This window comes from Podarcis raffonei, chromosome 6 (genome assembly GCF_027172205.1).
Source record: "Podarcis raffonei isolate rPodRaf1 chromosome 6, rPodRaf1.pri, whole genome shotgun sequence".
Taxonomy (NCBI): Eukaryota; Metazoa; Chordata; class Lepidosauria; order Squamata; family Lacertidae; genus Podarcis; species Podarcis raffonei.
This window is the reverse complement of record NC_070607.1, coordinates 99,109,932-99,133,029: the sequence shown is the minus strand read 5'-3', so window position 1 is coordinate 99,133,029 and position 23,098 is coordinate 99,109,932. Positions and strand designations below refer to the sequence as shown.

At 51.6% G+C, this 23,098-nt stretch overlaps 2 protein-coding genes across 4 annotated transcripts; both read right to left on the bottom strand.

Annotated features, from left to right (window-relative positions):
• Nucleotides 1–254: 254 nt before the first annotated feature.
• On the bottom strand, nt 255–4,976 carry UBE2C (ubiquitin conjugating enzyme E2 C). Its single transcript, XM_053394774.1, has 6 exons — nt 4,872–4,976; nt 3,954–3,981; nt 2,688–2,774; nt 1,633–1,837; nt 1,058–1,117; nt 255–490 (listed from the first exon to the last, which is right to left on the bottom strand). Exons 1-6 carry the CDS (start codon nt 4,973–4,975, stop codon nt 432–434), a joined length of 543 nt encoding a protein of 180 aa, XP_053250749.1. The 5' UTR covers nt 4,976; the 3' UTR covers nt 255–431.
• Nucleotides 4,977–11,663: 6,687 nt separating this feature from the next.
• On the bottom strand, nt 11,664–21,531 carry DNTTIP1 (deoxynucleotidyltransferase terminal interacting protein 1). Of its 3 annotated transcripts, none has more exons than XM_053394772.1 (13): nt 21,351–21,526; nt 21,184–21,254; nt 19,521–19,617; nt 19,152–19,250; nt 17,623–17,691; nt 17,324–17,380; nt 16,437–16,498; nt 15,862–15,907; nt 15,054–15,112; nt 14,632–14,692; nt 13,270–13,341; nt 12,305–12,360; nt 11,664–12,034 (listed from the first exon to the last, which is right to left on the bottom strand). In XM_053394772.1, the coding sequence occupies exons 1-13, from the start codon at nt 21,492–21,494 to the stop codon at nt 11,896–11,898; spliced, it is 1,032 nt and encodes a 343-aa protein (XP_053250747.1). In that variant the 5' UTR covers nt 21,495–21,526; the 3' UTR covers nt 11,664–11,895. The 3 variants fall into 3 exon arrangements, 2 of the variants coding, with proteins under 2 accessions (XP_053250747.1, XP_053250748.1); XR_008331280.1 differs by having other exon boundaries at nt 11,982–12,034; nt 16,437–16,512; nt 21,351–21,529; XM_053394773.1 differs by lacking the exons at nt 14,632–14,692; nt 16,437–16,498 and having other exon boundaries at nt 21,351–21,531.
• Between the last annotated feature and the right edge of the window lie 1,567 nt (nt 21,532–23,098).

Sequence of the window (23,098 nt, the reverse complement as noted above, 5' to 3'; positions counted from 1 at the left end):
CCCCTGCTATTATTATTATTATTATTATTATTATTATTATTACTATTTATTAAATTTGCTAGTCTCTTTATCTTGGCCAAGGCCACTCTCTGGGCTGCCTACAAAACTTCCTCCCCAAGCCAGCAACCCACATCCGGGCTCCCACGTGTAGAATGAGGTGTGCCCCCCCCGGCCCAGTGGCCAGCCCCCCACCTCTGGGTTTCAATATAGGGGCCCAGGTGAGCAGCAGAAGCAGAGCAGGAACCAGGCCCCCGTTTAGAAAAAAAAACCCCAAAAAGGAAACAGGTTTATTTATACATTAATCCACAGGACAAAATGCCAAATAAATTTAAAAACAAGTCTATAATACAGTGGCATTCACAGAGACAGCGGTGCAAAGACAGACACAACACCAGGGTGGAGACGGAAGACAGGAGGGGGCGGGGGGGGCATCAGGTATCCTGGTTCTTCATATGCTTTGCATACGATTCGTGAAGGTACTTCTTGTAGGCTGCGGGGGGAAGAGACACGGAAATGCGGGTCAGGAGAAGGAGAAGGCGGCGGGGGCTTCTGAATGGCTTTTGCATCCTGAGCAACAGCAACCCCCCCAAAAAACCCCAAGACACCCCCCTTCCCTCCCGAGGCCATGTCAAATGGGACTGCAAAAGTAGTCGGGAGCTGGAGGAAGAGACAACCACACACCCCAATTTCCGTGGGGTGGGGGCAAAGGATCCGGCGCTGTGGCTTTGATTCTTTCTCCATAGCCACCCCCAGGCTCACTTCTGTTGAGGACTCAAGCGGGGGGCTTCCTTGGGCCTCCAAACAGCCCCCGACCTCCCTCCACCGCCCCAGTCTCAGGTGCCTCTGGCCCATTCTCTGCCTCCAAGTTCCAGAGGACTGTCCCCTGGGGGGGGGCTGTGTACAGGCCCTCTGCGCATGCTCCAAGGCACAGATCCTCGCAGCATCCTCTGGGGCTCAAAATGATGTGGGGAGGAGAGGAAAGGAGATCCAGAAAGACACCCCCCCCATCGCTATGCCTCCCACCCTTGATTCATAATCTGAATTTCGAGACACCCACCTGCCTGGTCCTTCCAGAGCTCTGCAGCTTCCGTGTTCAGCGGACTCTCGACGTTTGGCTCTGAGGGGAGAGATTTGCTGTCAGGGCGGGGGCTGTGGTTGGCAAAGGCCCAAGACTGCCTGGGGGGGGGGGAGATCCTTCAACTGCACCCCCTATGGTCCAGAAAAAGGCCAGGGAACTCTTCCCAGCTCAGAAACCCCCACCAGATCCCACGGCCGAAGTTGCAGCCAGGAAGATCTTCTGAGCACAGCCCCAGGAATTATTCTGGGTGGGGGACAAAGGAGGGAAGGGACCCTCAAGGGTCATCCAGCCCAGCCCAACCGTGGCTAAATCAGTTTGGGGTTTTCAGCGCCGCTGCTGAAGGAAAAACGAATGGGGCGCAGAGAATGGCTTTCATGCAAGAAAGATCATGCAAGCCCACCTTCAATTCTCAGGACAAGACCGGGTAGGAGTTCTTCAGGTAGAGCTGTGTGCTGGTTGTTTCACTGGGGCCAGAGGGTCCTGGCTGGACCCCAGGCCAGGCCTGGAGTTGGAGGGCAGGAGCAGCCCCCCAGCCCAGAGTGCTTCTGACTCACCTCCCAGCAGACTCTGGATGGAGAGCAGGATGGTGCGGACGTCGTAGAGAGCCGACCACTTGTCCTTGAGGATGTCCAGGCAGATGTTCCCCTGCAGGTCCACGTTGGGGTGGTAGCAGGGGGTGAGGAATTTGACGGTGGGCGCGTTGTAAGGGTACCCGCTGGGGAACTCCAAGGACAGCTTGTACCTCAGGTCCTCATACACCTTTTTTTGGGGGGGGGCAGCGGAGGTTAGGAGAAGAGCAGAGAGGCATAAATCAGACACTGGGGTGGGATTTCCCTGCATTCCGTCTAATTAGAAATAATTACATTTATATTTCACCTTTTCTAAAGGAGCTCAAGGGAGTGTACATAGTTCTTCCCTTCCTCATTTAATCCCTGCAACAGACCTGTGAGGGAGGCTAGGCTGAGAGGCAGGTGACTAGTCCTCAGTGTGAGCTTCATGGCTGAGTCCAGACCAAAGGCCTGGTGGAACAGCGCTGTCTTTCAGGCCCTGCAGAAAGATGTCAAGTCCCGCAGGGCCCTAGTCTCTTGTGACAGAGCGTTCCACCATGTCGGGGCCAGTACTGAAAAGGCCCCAGCCCTAGTTGAGAACAATCTAACCACCTTGTGACTTGGGATCTCCAAAGTGTGTCATTTGTGGACCTCAAGGTTCTCCGTGGGACATACCAGGAAAGGCGGCCCCATGGGTACGAGGGTCCGAGGGCTTTCAAGGTCAAAACCAGCCCCTTCAACCTGACCCTGGACTCCACTGGAGTACACTGGGAACATTGCATGTTCCCAGGTCTGCACAGCACTCCAGACACCGCCAAGCACCCTCAATGGACATTGTTGTTCCCAGGACAAAGAGATGATAGCAGCATGACTCATTTGGGGTCCCTGCCTCACCCCCCACAATTCTCACCCCGCAGGGTGGCTGCACCTTGCGCATGGAAGGTTCTGGGTTTGATACTGCGCATGGGGGAGACCCCCCTTGTCCCCAGACCCTGCAGAGCTGCTGCTGCTGCTTCCGCCGGTGTAGATGAGGCTTCCTCCTCCCCCCCGACCCAACTCACCGTCCCAGTTGCTCCATTAATGGTCCCGATCCACTTGAAGAGGTTGTCTGACTCTGGGAAGGCCGAGATCCCTTTATCCCCAGACATCTGTGGGAGAAACAGGCGAGAGCGGCTGCAGAAGGGGGCACTGGGAGACACTTGGCGGTTTGCTGGAAGCACTGGGTTGCCTCACCCAGGAGGGTGAAGGAAAACCGCCCCAGCCGGCCGACCCACATTCCTCCCCTGGGGCAACAGGGCGCCCCCCTCAGGCGGCGCACAGCCTCACAAGCCGCCCCTCCATTAGGACTGTTTAGGGAAGTTTTGAACGTTTGCAGTTTTATTCCGTTTTTAGTGTTCTGTTGGGAGCCGCCCAGAGTGGCTGGGGAAAGCCAGCCAGATGGGCGGGGTATAAATAATAAAATGTATTATTATTGTTACTGCCCACAACACCCTCAGCAACTTGGGGCCAGTTTACCTAGGAGTTTGCCTTGCCTCCTATCTGCCCACTCAACCGCTTCGGACTGTGAATCGGGCCCTGTCACAGGCGCCCCACGTTGCCCATTTTGCATTTGTAAGAACTCGGTTTTTCAGGGCAGCATCTGCACTTTGGAACTCCCTGCCACTTGAGATGAGGCAGGTGCCTTCACTGCACACTGCCTGAGTGGAATATTTTCTATTTATCCCCCACACCTGGTTTTACTGCATCCATGTGGGCTTTGTATTTTGTTTGGTTTGCCCTTGAGCAAGATAAAGTGACAAACAATTTCAACAAATAACAGCAACATAGTTCTTGCTTAGACAGGCCTGTTTAGACAAGTGGATGTGTTTCAGTTTTTTCCTGCACATTGTTCTTGTAACCTTTTGTGTTTTAACTTATTGCTATACTCTCTTTTGAGGGATCTTTTGTTCTTTTGACTTTTTCCTGTACTGCGCTGAGGTTTTTATTTTATTTTTTAAATTTGTTTTATTCACTTTTCATTTTCGTTCATTACATACATCTCAAATTCTTAACCTGCGCTGAGGTTTTTGGCTACAATCAAGTGGGGGTATAAATTGAATGAAGCAAAGAAATAGATGGAAGGCGACGCCCCAGCCAAGGAGCCCCCAGGGGCGCTGGCTCTGTTCTGGGGTGCTCAAGACATTCAAGATGGATCTTCACCCCCCCTTTACTCGGCTGGGACCCTTAAAGGGCATCCATCCTGGGCTGGGCAGAAGGCAGGAAGATCCCCCCCCCTCTCCAGCCAGAAGCAGAGCAGCAGTTCAAGGGCTGCTGAAGGGGCGACTCACCATCAAAGTCATCAGCTCCTGCTGCAGCCTGTGGGGCGGAGATGGGAAAAGAGGGTTAGATCGGCAGTAACAGGGCGGGGTCCGGAAAGAGAAAGTCCGCAGGGGGCACTCTGCACGTGCTCAGGAGCCCCCTTGCCCCCGCAGACAGGAAGGAGCCCGGCGGCCAACTTCCTTCTCCCCTACAGAAAGGGCCGCCGAGGCACTCTGTACGCGCCCAGGAGCCCGGCGGCTTACCCTCTCCCCCCACTGACAGGAAGGGCCGCCGAGGCGCTCTGCACGCGCCCAGGAGCCCCCTTACCCCCGCAAACAGGAAGAAGCCCGGAGGTACTCTGCACATGCCCAGGAGCCCGGCGGCCTGCCCCCTTCCCCCTACAGGAAGGGCCTCGGAGGAGCCCCCTACCCCCGCAGACAGGAAGCAGCACAGAGGCACTCTGTACACGCCCAGGAGCCCGGCGGCCTACCCTTTCCCCCCACCGACAGGAAGGGCCGCCGAGGCGCTCTGCACGCGCCCAGGAGCCCCCTTACCCCCGCAAACAGGAAGAAGCCCGGAGGTACTCTGCACATGCCCAGGAGCCCGGCGGCCTGCCCCCTTCCCCCTACAGGAAGGGCCTCGGAGGAGCTCCCTACCCCCGCAGACAGGAAGCAGCACAGAGGCACTCTGTACACGCCCAGGAGCCCGGCGGCCTACCCTTTCCCCCCACCGACAGGAAGGGCCGCCGAGGCGCTCTGCACGCGCCCAGGAGCCCCCTTACCCCCGCAAACAGGAAGAAGCCCGGAGGTACTCTGCACATGCCCAGGAGCCCGGCGGCCTGCCCCCTTCCCCCTACAGGAAGGGCCTCGGAGGAGCTCCCTACCCCCGCAGACAGGAAGCAGCACCGAGGCGCTCTGTACACGCCCAGGAGCCCGGCGCCCCCCTACCTGCTCCGGACGGAGCCGCGGGCGGCGGCGCTGCCGGGCTCGGCGGCCTTCCTGGCGGCGTTGGCGGCGCTGGCGGCGGCGGGGTCGGTGTTCTGCGAGGCCATGGCGGGCGGAGCTGCTCGGGCGGCGCCTCCTCGCCGGCAAAGCCCAGTTTGAATGTTGCAAAGCTCCCCCGGCGCGGCCAATCAGCGCCGCGCTCGCCTTCGATCCGCCCAATGGGAGCGCGCGCGCCGCGGGGCGTCCTGGAAACGGGCGGCGGGCGCGGCGGGAGGAGGCCGCCCATTGGCTGCCCGGCTCCGACTCGGAAAGGAAGGAAGCCGGGGGCGGGGTTCTTAAAGGGACCGCGACCGGGAATTGACAGAGCCCCGCCCGCCCAGGACTCTCGGGAACTGTAGTTCTCACTCAACTACATTTCCCCGGATTTTTTCGGATGTGTGTGCGTGGAAGTGATGTGTTTAAAATGCATGGCGTGCAGTTTGCCCTTATTCAAGACTTGCACTGGCCTACCTCCAGCAACTGGAGGAACGTGTAGCTACGCTCCAAAGAATTAGAGAGCTGGAGCTCTTCTTGGAAGCAACAGAGCACACCGTCTCCACCAAGGAGGAGACAGGGGACTCCCCTGAGAAGGAGGCTAGTTCACCAACACAGGAGCCAGATATATGGAGAAACGTGACTCAAAGAAGTAGGAGGCCCAGGGTTCGCTCTGATTGTTTAGAAATACGCAATCGCTTTGAGGTCCTTTCCCCTAGCATGGAAGACGAAGAGCAGACTCCATTTGAGGATCTCTCCCTCATTACAGTCGATCAGGTATATGAAGACGAGCAGCAAAGGCAGTCTTCAGGGAATGTGCAGGCGACCTTGGAACGGACAGCTCACGGAAGAACCCCGACCAGACCTAAGAGGAGGCGTGTAGTGGTGATAGGGGATTCCCTACTGAGGGGAACAGAAGCAGTGATCTGTGGGCCTGACAAGATGTCTCGGGAAGTGTGCTGTCTCCCCGGGGCTAAGATCCAAGATGTAACTGAACGACTGCAAGGAATCATAAAACCCACTGACAAATACCCCTTCCTCTTGGTTCATGTGGGAACCAATGACACTGCAAGCAATAGCCTCCAGAAGATCAAAAGAGATTACGAGGCTCTGGGCAGGAAATTGAAGCAATTAAATGCACAAATTGTCATCTCATCTGTCCTCCCAGTTGAACGACGTGGCCCAGGGAGAGAGGGAAAAATAGTGGAAGTGAACAACTGGCTTCGCAAATGGTGTAAACAGGAACGGTTTGGATTCTTAGATCACGGAATGCAGTTTCTTGAAGATGGACTTCTGGCAAGCGATGGGCTGCACCTCACAACGGTTGGTAGGAATGTTTTTGCAAAAAATCTCAGAAACCTCATCAGGAGGGCTTTAAACTGACTAATGTGGGGGAGGGAGACAGTGCTCCTGAAGGTAGGAGTCTATCAATTGATGAAGATGATCATCCAAATGTCATAGACCGAATGGAGCAAACAGCACGCAGACCTAGTGGTGGGAGGAAAAAATCCTTAAATAAGAGACACGGGGGAATGATTAATGGATTTCAATGTCTGTACACTAATGCGCAAAGTATGGGAAATAAACAAGATGAGCTTGAGCTCTTGGTACAGCAAACTAAATATGACATAATAGGCATCACTGAAACCTGGTGGGATAAGTCCCACGATTGGAATGTAATAATGGAGGGATACAATCTATTTCAGAGAAACAGACCAGACAAGAAAGGAGGAGGAGTGGCGTTATATGTCAGGGATGTGTATACCTGTGAAGAGATCCAAGATTTAGAACCTCAAAGCCAAAGTGAGAGCATTTGGGTCAAAATTAAGGGAGAGAAGAATAACAGTGACCTCATTGTGGGAGTTTACTATAGATCCCCAAGCCAAACGGAGGACATAGATGATGCCTTCCTGGAACAGATGGCCAAGCATGCAAAAGGAAGGGAGATAGTAGTAATGGGGGACTTCAATTACCCGGATATTTGTTGGATGTCAAACTCAGCCAAGAGCATAAGGTCAAACAGATTCCTCACTGGCCTTGCAGACAACTTCATTGTCCAGAAAGTGGGAGAAGCTACAAGAGGAACAGCCATTTTAGATCTGGTCCTAACCAATGTTGATGACCTGGTTAGTGGGGTAGAAGTGGAAGGATCATTAGGCGCGAGTGATCATGCTCTTCTGAAGTTTACTATACAGCGGAAAGGAGCAGCCAAGCATACTAGGACTCAATTTCTCGACTTTAAGAAAGCCGACTTCATAAAACTTAGGGAAGTGCTGGGTGAGATCCCATGGACAGTAATACTAAAAGGAAAGGGAGTTCATGATGGCTGGGAGTTTGTTAAGAGGGAGATAGTAAAAGCACAACTTCAGGCAATACCAATGAGACGGAAACATGGAAGGTGCCTAAAGAAGCCAGGGTGGCTATCTAAAGAACTTTTAACTGAGTTAAGATTAAAAAAGGATGTGTACAAAAAATGGAAAAGGGGGGAAACCACCAAAGAGGAATTCAAACAAATAGCCAGCACGTGTAGACACAAAGTCAGAAAAGCTAAAGCACAGAATGAACTCAGGCTTGCTAGAGAGGTTAAAAGCAACAAAAAAGGCTTTTATGGGTATGTTCGTAGCAAAAGGAAGAACAAAGAAACAGTGGGGTCACTCAGAGGAGAAGATGGTGAAATGCAAACAGGGGACACAGAAAGGGCTGAACTCCTCAATGCCTTCTTTGCCTCAGTCTTCTCCGATAAAGAAAACAATGCCCGACCTGAAGAATTTGGAGCAAATGATTCAGCAGAGGAAACACAGCCCAGAATAACTAAGGAGATAGTACAAGAATACTTGGCTAGTCTAGATGTATTCAAGTCTCCAGGGCCAGATGAACTGCATCCAAGAGTATTAAAAGAACTGGCAGATGTGATTTCAGAACCACTGGCAGTCATCTTTGAGAATTCCTGGAGAACAGGCGAAGTCCCGGCAGACTGGAGGAGGGCAAATGTTGTCCCTATTTTCAAAAAGGGGAAAAGAGAGGACCCAAATAATTACCGCCCAGTCAGTCTGACATCAATACCAGGGAAGATTCTGGAGCAGATCATTAAGCAAACAGTCTGTGAGCACCTGGAAAGGAATGCTGTGATCACCAATAGTCAGCATGGATTTCTGAAAAATAAGTCATGTCAGACTAATCTGATCTCGTTTTTTGACAGAATTACAAGCCTGGTAGATGAAGGGAACGCAGTGGATGTAGCCTACCTTGATTTCAGCAAGGCATTTGACAAGGTGCCCCATGATATTCTTGTAAAGAAGCTGGTAAAATGCGGTCTTGACTATGCTACCACTCAGTGGATTTGTAACTGGCTGACTGACCGAACCCAAAGGGTGCTCATCAATGGTTCCTCTTCATCCTGGAGAAGAGTGACTAGTGGGGTGCCACAGGGTTCTGTCTTGGGCCCGGTCTTATTCAACATCTTTATCAACGACTTGGATGATGGACTCAAGGGCATCCTGATCAAATTTGCGGATGACACCAAACTGGGAGGGGTGGCTAACACCCCAGAGGACAGGAACACACTTCAAAACGACCTTGACAGATTAGAGAACTGGGCCAAAACAAACAAGATGAATTTTAACAGGGAGAAATGTAAAGTATTGCACTTGGGCAAAAAAAATGAGAGGCACAAATACAAGATGGGTGACACCTGGCTTGAGAGCACTACATGTGAAAAGGATCTAGGAGTCTTGGTTGACCACAAACTTGACATGAGCCAACAGTGTGACGCGGCAGCTAAAAAAGCCAATGCAATTCTGGGCTGCATCAATAGGAGTATAGCATCTAGATCAAGGGAAGTAATAGTGCCACTGTATTCTGCTCTGGTCAGACCTCACCTGGAGTACTGTGTCCAGTTCTGGGCACCACAGTTCAAGAAGGACATTGACAAACTGGAACGTGTCCAGAGGAGGGCAACCAAAATGGTCAAAGGCCTGGAAACGATGCCTTATGAGGAACGGCTAAGGGAGCTGGGCATGTTTAGCCTGGAGAAGAGGAGGTTAAGGGGTGATATGATAGCCATGTTCAAATATATAAAAGGATGTCACATAGAGGAGGGAGAAAGGTTGTTTTCTGCTGCTCCAGAGAAGCGGACACGGAGCAATGGATCCAAACTACAAGAAAGAAGATTCCACCTAAACATTAGGAAGAACTTCCTGACAGTAAGAGCTGTTGGACAGTGGAATTTGCTGCCAAGGAGTGTGGTGGAGTCTCCTTCTTTGGAGGTCTTTAAGCAGAGGCTTGACAACCATATGTCAGGAGTGCTCTGATGGTGTTTCCTGCTTGGCAGGGGGTTGGACTCGATGGCCCTTGTGGTCTCTTCCAACTCTATGATTCTATGATTCTATGATTCTACCTCGCAGGGGTGTACTGCACAGGTGTTTTTTTTAATCCTGTGCACAATTCCGGTTGCTTCACCTCCCAAAAGGATTTAAGAGAGCTGCGAAAGGACCAAGAAAGGCATAGCTGTCAACTGACAGATTTGAAAATAAGGGACCAGCAGCCAAAATAAGGGATTTTAGTCAACCAGCTGAAATACGAAGTTAAAAGGGACCAGATAATTTGGGAGAGCAGCGCCGGTTTTTAGCCCTTCATTTCCAGAGGTTGCTGCTCAAGCTGATGAAACACTGCAATTGAAGAACTACAAGCAGTAACCACTTTTCGCGCAAAACGAAGTCCAAGCTACGAAGATGCTGCTGCAGTTCTGTATCTTTTCTCTCGTGCTCCATCTGCAGCTCTCAGTTCCATCAGGCGGGGCGGGAGGAAGGGGGGGGGGATAGCACCCAAAGTAAAACCACAGATTAGACCATCTATGCTAGTCTACCACTACAAATCTGTGGGAGAAGCGCTTGCGGTCCTTCTCTTGTAGCCCTTGGAACACCTGCCCACACCTCCGCCTCCTCCTCCTCCTCCTCTCTGAACTGCTTTCTCTATGGTTGCCCTCGCTCTCCTCTCAAGGCTCCTCAGCAATTCATAGGGCGCACCAGGCTGCCCATCTCATTCGGGTCCTTCGGTGGCACAGCCACAGTATGGCCTAGCGGGAGTGGCAGGCAGAGGGGAGGCCCCAGGCAGAGACGCTCAGTTCGCGGGAAATTTAAGGGACACCCATCAATAAGGGACAGCAGCGGGACACGACGCTGGGATAAGGGACTGTCCCCCAAATAAGGGACAGTTGACAGCTATGAGGAAAGGGCAACCGAAATGATCAAGGGAGTGCAGCAACTCCTTGACGAGGAAAGGACTTTTGGGTTTAGAGTGGAAAGGGATCAGGTGCTCCGGTGAGATGCTGGGGTGCAGAGTGGACAGGCCTGTGTCGCATTCCTCCCAAGGCAACTGGGCTGCTCCCCTTAACCCTTTGCCTTCTCTTCTTCTCTCTGCTGTTTCCCCTCCAGCCAGTTCCGTTCACCTTGCTACACTCCTCCCTTTTCTTTTCCTCCTCCTCTCTCCACCAATACTTTCCTCTCTTTCCTGCTTCCTTGTTCCCTGAAACCCAAACCCTGCTTTCCACACCTTCAAGCACTGCTTCTCATTCCCTTCAGTTTTTATGGCTTCTTTTTCTTTCTTCCGTGTCCTTGGACTCCAGGTCCCATCAGCCGCAGCCAGCAGGCCCAGTGCTTAGGGAGTTTAGTCCAGCAGGCCACAGGTTCCCCAATTGTGCTTTGCACAGTAATCCTTGAGAATAGGGTGTGTCATCGTCCTCCCCACCCCGCTATGATTGGCAGAAGTGGCTGTGTTACAGGTGCACATTAAGACCCCTTTTCTGCATTTGTAAGGACTCAAGTCTTCTAGTGTGGCAGCCACTTCACTTTGGAACTCCCTGCCTATTGACACCAGGCAGGAGCCTTCACTGTTTTCAGCACCTGCTAAAAACATTTTTGTTTAGACATGCCTGTCCAGATGCTTACATAGTTAATGCCAGTTTTAATCTGTTTTCAGTCTAGTGCTATTTTAACTTTTTGGAAAGCCTTAAATTATTGTTAATTTTACTACCTTATAATTTTTGCAAACTGCTTTGAGGTTTTTACAAGCAAGCGCTGTATAAAATTTAAGACATAAGAAATAGTAATAAGTATTATTATTGCTCATCAGATTCCCCCTGCCTGCTTCCTTCCTGTGTCCACCCACAAGGGAATTTGCAAAGCTCGTGCTCAGTGGAAGGGAGGGGAGAAGAGAGCAGCTTCTGCTGCTTCCCCCCTCCTGAGAGCTGTTGGAAAAACCCCACATTTTCAAAAAAGAGGCTTATTGCATGAAGTTCCACCAAGATGGGAGGGGACACGGGTGGCGCTGTGGCTTAAACCACAGAGCCTAGGACTTGCCGATCAGAAGGTCGGCGGTTCAAATCCCAGCGACGGGGTGAGCTCCCGTTGCTCAGTCCCTGCTCCTGCCAACCTAGCAGTTCGAAAGCACGTCAAAGTGCAAGTAGATAAATAGGTACCACTCCGGCGGGAAGGTAAATGGCATTTCTGTGCGCTGCTCTGGTTTGCCACAAGCGGCTTAGTCATGCTGGCCACATGACCCAGAAGCTGTACACCGGCTCCTTCGGCCAGTAAAGCAAGATGAGCGCCGCAACCCCAGTCGGCCATGACTGGACCTAGTGGTCAGGGGTCCCTTTACCTTTACCACCCCATGGACTTGTGGATCCACCAGTTTGCTGCACATTTGGTTCAGGGACAGACCTTTTCCCTGCGTCCTCCCAGCCTTTCAACAGAGACACAGCAGGGCCAGGCGGAAGTGTTTATTTCCAAACTATTCCTCAGAGCAAGAAGACCATTAAAGTACAGAAACGGGAAGCAGGTGAGCCCCTGGGAAGGATCCTGTGCTGCATCACTGCCCAAGGGTGACCAGGCTGCACCTGGTGGCTTCTCTCGCCTGCCCTCAGGAAGCCCAGCAGGCAGCGCAAGCCCATCACTGCCCGGCGGCTCGAGGAGGAAGCGGGTGAGGACAGGATGAGGCCCTATGTGTCCTGAGTCCCCTCTGGCAGCGGCGGCTCCCCTTCACTGCGAAGGGTCTCCATGAACCTCCGCATCTTGGCGGTCATCCACGGCGGAGGAGTGAAGGGCTTCAGTTCGTCCATCTTCAGATCCATGGAAGAACTGGAGGAAGGAGAGAGGAAGACCCCGTGAAGAGGGGGCAGCTCTTAGGGAGCAACGGGACAGGAAAGCCAGCTTAGGACTTTGGCCTGCCTGCCTACCTGCCCCCCAAACAGTCGTCCCCCCCAAGACCAGGTACGTGGGACCGTGTGGGTCCTCTGAGACTTGGGGGGCTGGCTTCACGCACACCCATGCGCCCTGCGCAGGGCACAAAGCTCAGCTGTGCACGGGGGCAGAATCCGCACCCCAAGCGGGGCCTGCTCTGTAACTCACCGGTAATCATCGCTCATAGCCAGATCCTGGATGTCCTCTTCCAGGAGGAGATACGCCTTGGGAAGGAGAGAGAGAGAGACCAAGAAGTTGCTGGCTATGGCAACCCTATGGCAGTTTGCAGCCCCCAACTTCCCCTGCAAAGGAGAAGCCAGCCCAGCCCAGCAGGACAGGCCCACCACACGGCTCTCAGGTGCTTGCAAAGCAAGCTTGTTTTCTGCTGCTCCAGAGGGGAGGATCCGAACTGGTGGATTCAAACGACAAGAAGGGAGATGCCAGCTAAACATTTGGAAGAACTGTCTGGGGCCAAGAGCAGTTCAACAGGGGAACGGACTCCTCCAGTAGGTGTGGGCTCTCCTTCATCAGAGGTTTTAGAAGCAGAGGTTGGGCGGTCCTGTCAGGGATGCTCTAGCTGTGGTTGCTGCAGGGCTTTTTCGGCCGTGGCCCCCATCTGGTGGAACGCTCTGTCACGAGAGACTAGGGCCCTGTAGGACTTGACATCTTTCCGCAGGGCCTGCAAGACAGAGCTGTTCCACCTGGCCTTTGGCCAAGGCACAGTCTGACCCCCTCCTTCTGTAATCCTCATAGAACGCTAGCCCAATGGTTGCCATTAATTCGATTTTGAATTGATTTTAAAATGAATTGATTTTAGAATGCTGTGTTACTTTTATTGTTGTTAGCTGCTCTGAGCCGGGCTTCGGCTGGGAAGGGTGGGATATAAATATTTTTTATTATTATTATTATTATTATTATTATTATTATTATTATTATTATTTTATTATTATTGCAGCAGGGGGTTGGGCTGGATGACCCCTGGGTTTCCTTCTGACTCTAGGAATTCTATGAAAACTGCATAAAGGAAGCAGCAGAGGCCCTAGACAGCAGAAGGTCTCATAAACGCCGTTAAGTCTGTCATGTTGTTCCGAGTGCACTCAGTTCTGCTTTCCTCAGGGCTTTGGGGTGCTCACCATTTTGCCCCCTGTGGCTCTCATGTGCTGCTGTTCGGCCAGCCAGTGCTTGTCTTGAGCATCAGCTGCATACTGGAAGAGAGACAGATGTCAAGAAGATGCGGGTGACGCAAACTGCAATGAAGCAATGCAGGCTGGGCTGTGAGAGACCTCCTGAATGAAAAGAGTGTCCCGTTCTGGGTACCACAATTTAAGGAGGATATTTTTTTTATTAACATATAAAACACATACATATACATTTACACAATACACATATACATACCTAATGTTCATAACATAAAACATACCTACATTACTCTATATAATACCTACCTACCTATACTATACATATCAACATACCTACACACCTACCCCACATGGACACCCACCAAGTGACTTGACTTCCAGCCGTTCTTGTTACACTACTTTATTTTTCCAACTAGCTTAAACACATTTCGTTATTTCTTTAATCTCTTCTTTTATCTTAACTGTACTCTCCTTTCACTCTAATCATTTTCTGGATTCACTCAGTATCTGTCAGAAATTCTACAAAATATCCACATAAATTTTGAAATTCTACAAAATTTCCACATAATTTTTGATGTCTTCCTTAAAGATAGCCCACTCCTTATTCACTTTTTGTACCATATCTCCTCTTATCCTCCCTGTTCGTTTGGCAATATGGAAGTATTCCATAATTTTAGATAACCGGTCTGTTTTAGTTGGGACGCTGCTGCTTTTCCAACTTTTGGCAATCAATAACCTTGCCGCCGTAGTTGCATAGATAAATATTGGTCTGACCATTCTTTTTACTTCCTCTGACATGATACCTAAGAGAAAGGATTCTGGTTTTTTCCCCAAATGAAAATCTAAACAGTTCATTGTATTTTCCCAGAATCAGTTTAAGGAGGATATTGACAACTGTGGTTCCTGCACTACAGCGGGTTGGGCTAGATGACCCTTGGGATCCCTTCCAAATCTACCATTCTGTGATTCTATGAAAAACAGAGAGATGTTGTGCCACCACCCTCGGGGTCTGCTGTGCAAACGTCTCCTCACATTCTAAGACTTCTCTGCTGCTCAGGGGTGGAAAAGGAGGTCTGAGTTGTGGGGGGGGGGGGAGGAAACACTAGGGTCAGTGGTCCATGTACACCAGGGAAGATCAGTGAGTTCTACCACAACCAAAGCTCTGCGCACAAAACACATATACTCAGGAGCCAGAGGACAGTTATAGGCAGGGAGAGAAAACCACGTCTGCTTTCCTAGGTGAGGCCTGTCAAGATCTGACACGTGTGTTTTCTGACAATGCCGCCAGCTCGCTTCCCCTGTGGTCCAAGGGCAGAGGATGTGAGGGGCAGAGTCAAGAGGGTTCAAAGGACTGACCTTGAACAGGTGGGGGTGCTTGATGTAGAGCCTGCCTCTGGTTCCTCCCATCCCGAGGGCTCTGAATCAGGGACAAAAAGTGGGGGGTTTAGAATTCTGCACCTGGTAAATTGCACCCCATCTTTGCTGCCCAGCCATATGCCTAAGTAGGGAAGTCCAAAGTCCGTTCCAGGGGCCTAATCTGGTTTAACCCAGCACCTGTGGCGGTCGGCCCTCACGCATGTTCACTTCATCAAATCTGGCCCTTTCTGAAAAAAGTTTGGACACCCCTGGCCTAAAGCCACCTCAGCCCCCGCCTCAAAGAAGCACTGGCCTGTCTGTGGTTAACAGCTCAGTGCTCTGCTTGTCCCCAAGGGGCGTGTGTGCAAAAATCCACCTGGTCTCCCCCCCAGCCCTGTGCCCATCTGCCTGGCACTGCTTACTTGTTGGCCCTTGATCCAAGGACGAAGGTAGTGGTGTCTGTGATCCGAGAGGGATTCCACTGCAAAGCAGGAGCAGCAGGAGGAAAAGGAAAAGGAGAGAAATTAGATTGCTCCTGCCTCCCCCCACTACATCCCCGCTTCAGGTTTTGCTGCTGACTCGGTCATACTCTGGGGAAGTCTTAGTGGTAATGTGCACACAGCAGCCCTCCCTTGCTGTTTGCCACTGTGTCCCCCCGTCCCTGACAGCTGGTGTTCAGTAATAATAATAATAATAATAATAATAATAATAATAATAAATTTTTATTCATACCCCGCCCTTCCTAGTTCAGAAAACCGGGCTCAGGGCGGCTAACAACAAATTTAAAACACTTAATTGATGCAACAAAAAACAGCATAAAATACAGTATAAAACGTGAATAACAATAAATGCAGAATTCCAAAATCAATTTGGGGGGGGAATCCATCCAATAAACGTTAGATGATCACCAGGGTTAGCTGGCTAAGTTAGTCCTGTTTGGGCCAGCGAGGAGACCAGGGGAGAATTAGCTGTGGGGTCTCAGAGCGGGTGATCTTCATAAAAAGAGGAGGGGGAGGGAAGGAAGGGGAATAAAAGATCAGGCTAAGTTTAAATTGAAAGCCAGGCGGAATAGCTCTGTTTTACAGGCCCTGCGGAAGGAGGTTAAGTCCAATAGAACTGGATCTGGCAAAAGAGCTCCCTGCCTGCAGGAAGGTCCCCCCCACCTCCCCCCCTTTTCCCCACGGAGGCTCCGCCTAGCAAGGGGGGTGGGGGCTGCAGGGCACAGCCTACCTTGGGACCATCCCTCTGCACCTGTTCGCAGGACTTGGTTTTCCACCTGAAGGGAGAGAAGGCATCGGAGCTGAGAATCATGCAACAAAAGGTGAATCTGAAAGGGCCGGGCGCTCTGCTTTGAGGAGACTCAGCCCTACCCAAAGCCCAGCGGGATCAATTGCAAGGCTGATAGCCTGGTCTCAAGCCAGAGCCTCGCCACCCTCAGGAAGTGCCCTCATTTGGGAAGGCCTGTTCCCTCCCCTTCCTGGCTCAATCAGGGAAGGGATGCAGCTCAGTCACAGAGCATCTGCCTTGCATGTCGAAGGTCACTGGATCAACCCCCAGCATCTCCAGGTACGGCTGGGAGAGACTTCCTGCCTTCCGAGAGCTGCTGCCAGTCAGTGTCGGCAATATTGAGCTAGCTGGACCAATTCAGGATAAGGCTGCTTCCTATGAAGGCTTGGCTGCTTTGCTCTCTCTGCTGCTGAACGGGCTCCTGCCTTCGTCTCAGCAGGGGCTCTCCAAAGCACTGGGAGGGGGAAATGGAGGTTGCAGCACAGAGCCCCCTCAGCCCAGCTGGACGCCACACTTACGTGCTCCCGACTGGAGCTGCTCGGTCGTTTGCCTGGCTCTGTCCTGGAGGCCTCCCTTTCCTCTGAAAAAGGACATCTTTTATTACAGTGTCTTATTAGCCGCCCTGAGCCCGGCCTTGGCTGGGGAGGGCGGGGTATAAATAAAAAAATATTATTATAATTATTATTATTCTGGTCAACAGTTGCTCCTCCTGGTGGTGCAAGCGTTGCCCCCACTGGGAGCAGACCTCCCCCCAGCCCACAACCACAGAAGTAGCACAGCACAGGGAGGGGCCTGAATAATAATAATAATAATAATTATTATTATTATTATTATTTATACCCCGCCCATCTGACTGGGTTTCCCCAGCCACTCTGGGCGGCTCCCAACAGAATTAATGATAATAATAATAATTAAAGTGATAAAACGCCAGACATTAAAAGCTTCCCTAAACAGGGCTGCCTTCAGATGTCTTTTAAAAGTCAAAACAAAATAAAAAAATTCCTTCCAGTAGCACCTTAGATACCAACTCAGTTTGTTATTTGGTATGAGCTTTCGTGTGCATGCACACTTCTTCAGATACACTTCGCATGCACACGAAAGCTCATACAAAATAACAAACTGAGTTGGTCTCTAAGGTGCTACTGGAAGGAATTTTTTTATTTTGTTTTGACTACGGCAGATCAACACGGCTACCTACCTGTAACTTTTAAAAGTCAGATAGTTGTTTATTTCCTTGACATTAGATGGGAGGACCTTCCACAGGGCAGGCGCCACCACCGAGAAGGCCCTCTGCCTGGTGACCCTCAGCCCTGGCCTATCTTGAAGGGTCAGGAGTTGAGTTCCAGAGTGACGACCCCCCCCCCCGCCGCTGCTGCTTCTCTAACAGCTCCCCAGGGTCTCCTACCTTTCTGGGGATGGGGCTTCCCTGCTGGCTCATCTCCTCCTCCATCGGCTTGGCACGCTGGTCAGGGAGAAGAGAGGATCAGTTGGAAAAGGGAGAAGCATTCGTCTCTCCCTGCTCCAATGCTCCTTGGCCAGCAGGGCCCTTTGGGGCAGTCCTGCTCTGAGCCAGCACTCCCCAAGTCCTCCTCAGGAGGAGGCACAGGGCTGATAGCCGATGGCTGCTCAGAGGCACCCGAAGGTCCCACGCCCGGGAGAGAAAGCACCAGCCCCGTCCCTCGCAGGAGAGAAAAGGGCTTCTACCTTCATCGCTGGCACTTCATGGGGCAGCCTGGCAGCAGACTTCTTGCTGTCGCAGAAGAGGAGCTTGGCCTGCAGGGAGAGGAAAGGGTCAGGAGTGCAGCAGGGATGGCCGAGGCACCCAGTCTGTGCTCAGCACCCCCTGCTGGAACCCTTAAGATCCTAGGAATTTTATGCCAACTGCCAATTGTAGCCGCTTCAAGGCTTCTGAGGATGGCCATTGGGAAGCAGCCGATGGTTTGGTGCGGCAATGCAACACTTGGTCATAATATAGATATGGAACCATGGGAAAGATTGTGGAATATGGATATAAAATGTACAGCATGCTATAGTCTAAGGGAAAATTATATGAAAATGATATATCGATGGTATCTAACACCGAGTAAATTAGCAAAAATGTATAAATCTAAATCAAATAAATGTTGGAAATGTAGAGAGAAATCATATGTGGTGGTCTGTAGTAAGGTTAAAGCTTACTGGGAAAGGATATGTAATGAATTGAAAAGGATGTTTAGAATAACGTTTGTTAAAAAAACCAGAAGCTTGTCTTTTGGGAATTATAGGGCCAGAACTACCAAAACTGTACAGAAAATTATTCATGTCTGCTACTACAGCGGCAAGAATGTTACTCGCCCCAAAGTGGAAAGGAGCAGAAGTCCCAGCAAAGGAAGAATGGATAAAAAAACTTATGGAATATGCAGAAATGGCGAAACTTAACATAAGAATAAGAAATCAAGATAACAAACTTTTTATAAAAGAATGGAAATGGTTTATTGAATATTTACAGATAAATGGTAAACAGATAAGAACATTGGCAGGATTGTTGTAATAACCTGCAGTTTTATAATAGCATATATTTAAAGTAGATGAATAAATGAGTAAATTACGGTAAGTTAATTTGGATATGTAGAAGATATTAAAAATAAATTTAAGGAATTGCAACAAGAGGGGGAAGGAAATGAAGTTTTGAAATGTGAAAATGATTGTAAATTTAGTGCAATGCATAAACCTGAAAAGAATGAATAAATAAAAAGACTGGGGGGGGGAATGCAACACCCCCCACATGGTCCTCTGCCAGCAGAGCACAAGGACACCAGGACCCTACTTTTAACAACAGCAGCATGCGGGGAATCAGGCACCTCGAAACGTTGTGGAATTCGTACCCCGCAGAGATGCGTCTGGCACAAAGGAAGGTACCCTGCTGGATCAGGCAAGAGTGGTCCCCTCTAGCGCAGCATCCTCTTCTCTCAGGGCCAAGCAGTTCTGGGAGACCCTCAAGCAGGGTCTGAGCACCACGGCAGGACTCTCCCCTCCTGGGCCTTCCAGGAAGTGCTATTCAGAAGCATCACTGCCTGCGGACGCATCGCCAACACGGCCAGAAGTCGTCAGCAGCGACGACATGTCTCATTCCCCCTGCAGCATCCTGCTAGGCAGAGGTGGCTTCATCCTGGGAGGTCCTGAGACCTGCTGGTGTTGCTTTCTGCCCCCAGAAGAACTCATTCCTGAAAGAAGGAAGACCCTCAGGCACCCACCTGTTCCAGGCAACTCCGGCACGTCTCTTGGATGAGCTGCTCCGTGTCCACGTCCTCCCCGACATTCTCCCGCACGTTCCCCGCGGCCTTCTGGAAGAACTTGGGAACGACAGGCATGGCGCAGACCAAATTAGCTGCTCCTCAGAGTGCCACCCATCCCTTCCTAAGCTTCACCCGACTCGGCATACTGCAAGGCGGCTGAAACCTGGGCCAGCAGCTCCCTCTCCCTGCTGCCCACAGAAGCCCCAATGGGTTGAATGGGGGGAAAGGTCTGCCCTCCCCAGGCACCCTGAGGCTGAGTATGGGCAGGACTCCTGCGCAGCCTCACAAGGCTGGCAGGTCCAGCACGGGCCTTTCTGCTGTTCTTACCTTCATGTATTTGCTGAAGACAGCCTGGATCTCTTCGTTGATGCTGGGCTGCAGGACGGCTCGGAGGAGGTCCATGGAAACCACGGGGTCTGTGAAACTGGACCGAGAGATGGCCGGATGCAGCCAGCAAACACATGCACACCCCTGACACAGGCCAGCCCTGGGCTCTGCAGCAGAACGTAAGCAGTGTCTGCTGGATCAGGCCCATGGCCCATCTAGTCCAGCATCCTGTTTTCACAGTGGCCAACCAGGTGCCCATTAGAGGGGTCCCTCGTGCAGGATCTGAGCACAAGAGCAACACGCCCCTCCTGTGGTTTCCTGCAACTGGTATTCAGAAGTATTGCTGGCTAGTGGCCAATGATAGCCTCTCCTCTGTTAATCAGTCCCAAGCATGTGGTTTATTTTGTTCTTTTTATTATGTGTTTTCACCTTGCATTTATATGCAGTGAACCTCCCTGAGATCTATGGATGAAGGGTGACATACAAATCAAAATAATAATAATTAATAATAGTAATAATTTGAAGCCATCTGGTTTGGCAGCCATCTCTTCCCTCCTGCAGGAGTGAATTCTGCAGTTCAAGACTGCATCATGTGAAGAAGGACTTTGCTTTCCCTGTCCCAAACCTTCCCACCTGCAGCTTCATTGTTAATCTGACCTGCAGGGCAAGGCAAAGGAGGGGAGGACAGGATAATGACCTTTCCTTCTTTTGCATAGTGCACCTGCAGAGTTTTTGTGTCATGTGAACAGGTTCCTAATTTGCTTATTCATTTTTGATGGTGAGCCCAGAGCCTGGAGGATTGCCTTCGGTTGCTTGCAGTGTATTTGTGTGTGCGCGCGTGTGAGAGACAGAGAGAAAGAGTGAAAAGGATTATTGGGTCCAATCGGCCCCATAGCTTCCTATGCTGTGTGTGTGTGTGTGTGAGAGAGAGGTCTTTCTCTTGTTCTCCCTTCTGCCTCCAGGTGATGAGCATCCTCAGCTCAGGGGGGCTGGAGCTGGTAGCGAAGGGCAGGTGCTGGAGGAGGGGCTCCTCCTGCCACTGTTGCATGTGGGGTTTGTACAGGCCGGATTGAGGTTTGATGAGGCCCTCAGCTCCTGAAGGCAATGGGGCCCTTTCTGTGTCCAGCTGTCCTTTGTCAACAACAAATCGTCGCTGTTTTTTTGTGTTGAATATATGCTATATGGTCATTTACGGACCTAACAGGTATCTCAAGCCATTTGCACGTAACAAAATATGTGCTATTTTAGTGAGCAGGCTAGCAGGTGCGGCCCATTACTTACATCAGGCATAGGCCACCTCGGCTCTCCAGATGTTTTGGGACTGCAACTCCCATCAACCCTGACCACAGGTCCTGCTAGCTAGGGATGATGGGAGTTGTAGTCCCAAAACATCTGGAGGGCCGAGCTTGCCTATGCCTGACTTACATCACAGGAGCAAACAAAACACTGTTGCTGCAGGTAGGTTTTATTTTGTTTTCTATCTTATATTTTGGAAACGTACATCCATTTCCCCCCTTTAATTATTTTTTGGGGGGCCCCCAGAGAGTGGGGCCCTAAGCTAAAGCTTGTTTAGCCTACACGTAAATCGGGCACTGTGCGTGTGTGTGTGGGGGGGGGTCTTCTCCCCTCGACCCCCCTTTCTCCCCCCTCTCCCCCCGCTCACCTGGTCATCACCTGCGACCTCCGTCCCCTCCGCTGCACCAGCCGGTGCTTGATCATGATGTTCCAGGGGCTCTGGGGGGCGAGAGGCGCCTCAGTCGGGGGTCTCCCTCTCCCCCCCCCGGGAATGGGGTCCCCCTCCCCTCCCCCCCGGCCTCCCCTTCCCCTCACCGCGGCGCCCGACCCCCCGGGCCCGGCCTCCTCCTCCTCCGCCTCCTCCTGCCCCGCCGCCGCCTCCTCGTCCTCCTCGTCCTCCTCCTCGCCCCGCTCGGGCTCCGGCGCCGGCTGCTGCTCGGCCTCCCGGGCGGCCCCCATCCTCCAGGGAGAAGCAAGCGGGAAGAAGGAGAGGCGCCCGGAACTGCGTCATCGCCGGGCGCCGGAACCCGGAAGCGGAGCGCCGTCGCCTGGGCAACGGCGTCCAGGCCCCGATGGGGGAGGGGGCAGGCAGACGGGGCGCTCCTGAGCATGGGCAGAGCGCCTCCCCGCCCAGAGCCACCCCCCTCACCTCCAGGGGAAGACTTTTATGTGCTTCTCTGGAATTGGAACTGGAAGGGACCCCCAGAGGCCATCTAGTCCCACCCCCTGCCTTGTTTAGGGAAGCTTTTAACATTTGGTGAACCATTTTAATAGTTGATGAGTTATTGTATTTCAATCTTTTGCTGGAAGCCGCCCAAAGTGGCTGGGGAAACCCAGCCAGATGGGCGGGGTATAAATAAATACAGTGGTACCTCGGGTTACAGACACTTCAGGTTACAGACTGTTAATGGAGAAATCTGAGGGCTCCCTTGGACAAAAAACAAGGAACCCAGCTAGGAATACCAGAGCAAAACAGCAGCCAGTCAGCTTGGTCTTTATTGAAGACCAAGCCTTCAATCAGGACTCCCACCTGCCACCAGGTGGAACAAGATGGAAGCCCCAAACAAAAGAGAACCCAACTCATGAGAGTCCCATGGACTGCAAGAAGATCCAACCTCTCCATTCTGAAGGAAATCAGCCCTGAGTGCTCACGGGAAGGACAGATCCTGAAGCTGAGGCTCCAAGACTTTGGCCACCTCATGAGAAGTGAAGGCTCCCTGGAAAAGACCCTGATGCTGGGAAAGATGGAGGGCACAAGGAGAGTTTGACCAAACTGCAGGAGGCAGTGGAAGACAGGAGGGCCTGGCGTGCTCTGGTCCAGGGGGTCACGAAGAGGCGGACACGACTAAACGACTAAACAACCTCGGGTTACAGATACTTCAGGTTACAGACTGTTAACGGAGAAATCTGAGGGCTCCCTTGGACAAAAAACAAAAACAAGGACCCCAGCGAGGAAGACCAGAGCAAAACAGCAGCCAGTAGGCTTGGTCTTGATTGAAGACTGTCGCGACAGGACTCCCACCTGCCACCAGGTGGAACAAGATGGAAGCCCAGAACAAAAGGAGACCCAAACTTTTATTAGCTGATAATCCCCATGCTACACCCCCAAGACTACATCATTGACACATCACAAAGAGGAGGGGTTCAGGGAGGAGTTGTGGTGGTAACCTGAGTGTCCTGTCACCTGGCTGGTTCCCCCTTTTCCCCTCCCCATGAATACTTTCCAGAGGACAAAGGGGAGTTTGTCGATTCCTGTCCCCAGAGGGAAGAGCTGATCACTGTCCTTTGTTTCAGTCCGTACTGAATCCACTTCCATATGCAGGTCCTTTGTGAATGTAGTGATCTTCTGTCTAGGACCATCAAGGTTGGCATACCAACTGGGTAGGGCTCCCTGCAGATGTGTTGGCTGCCTTGTGTCAAGTCTTCCCCCTTTGATAGTCCTTCCTTCATGGTGTAAAATAATAGTGGAACGGTACAGATCTGATGTATGGCTGATTTTCTATTAATTTATAACAGAAGCGTCGCGTATGTCATGTGTGAGTGTCGTGTTTGTACAAACTGAA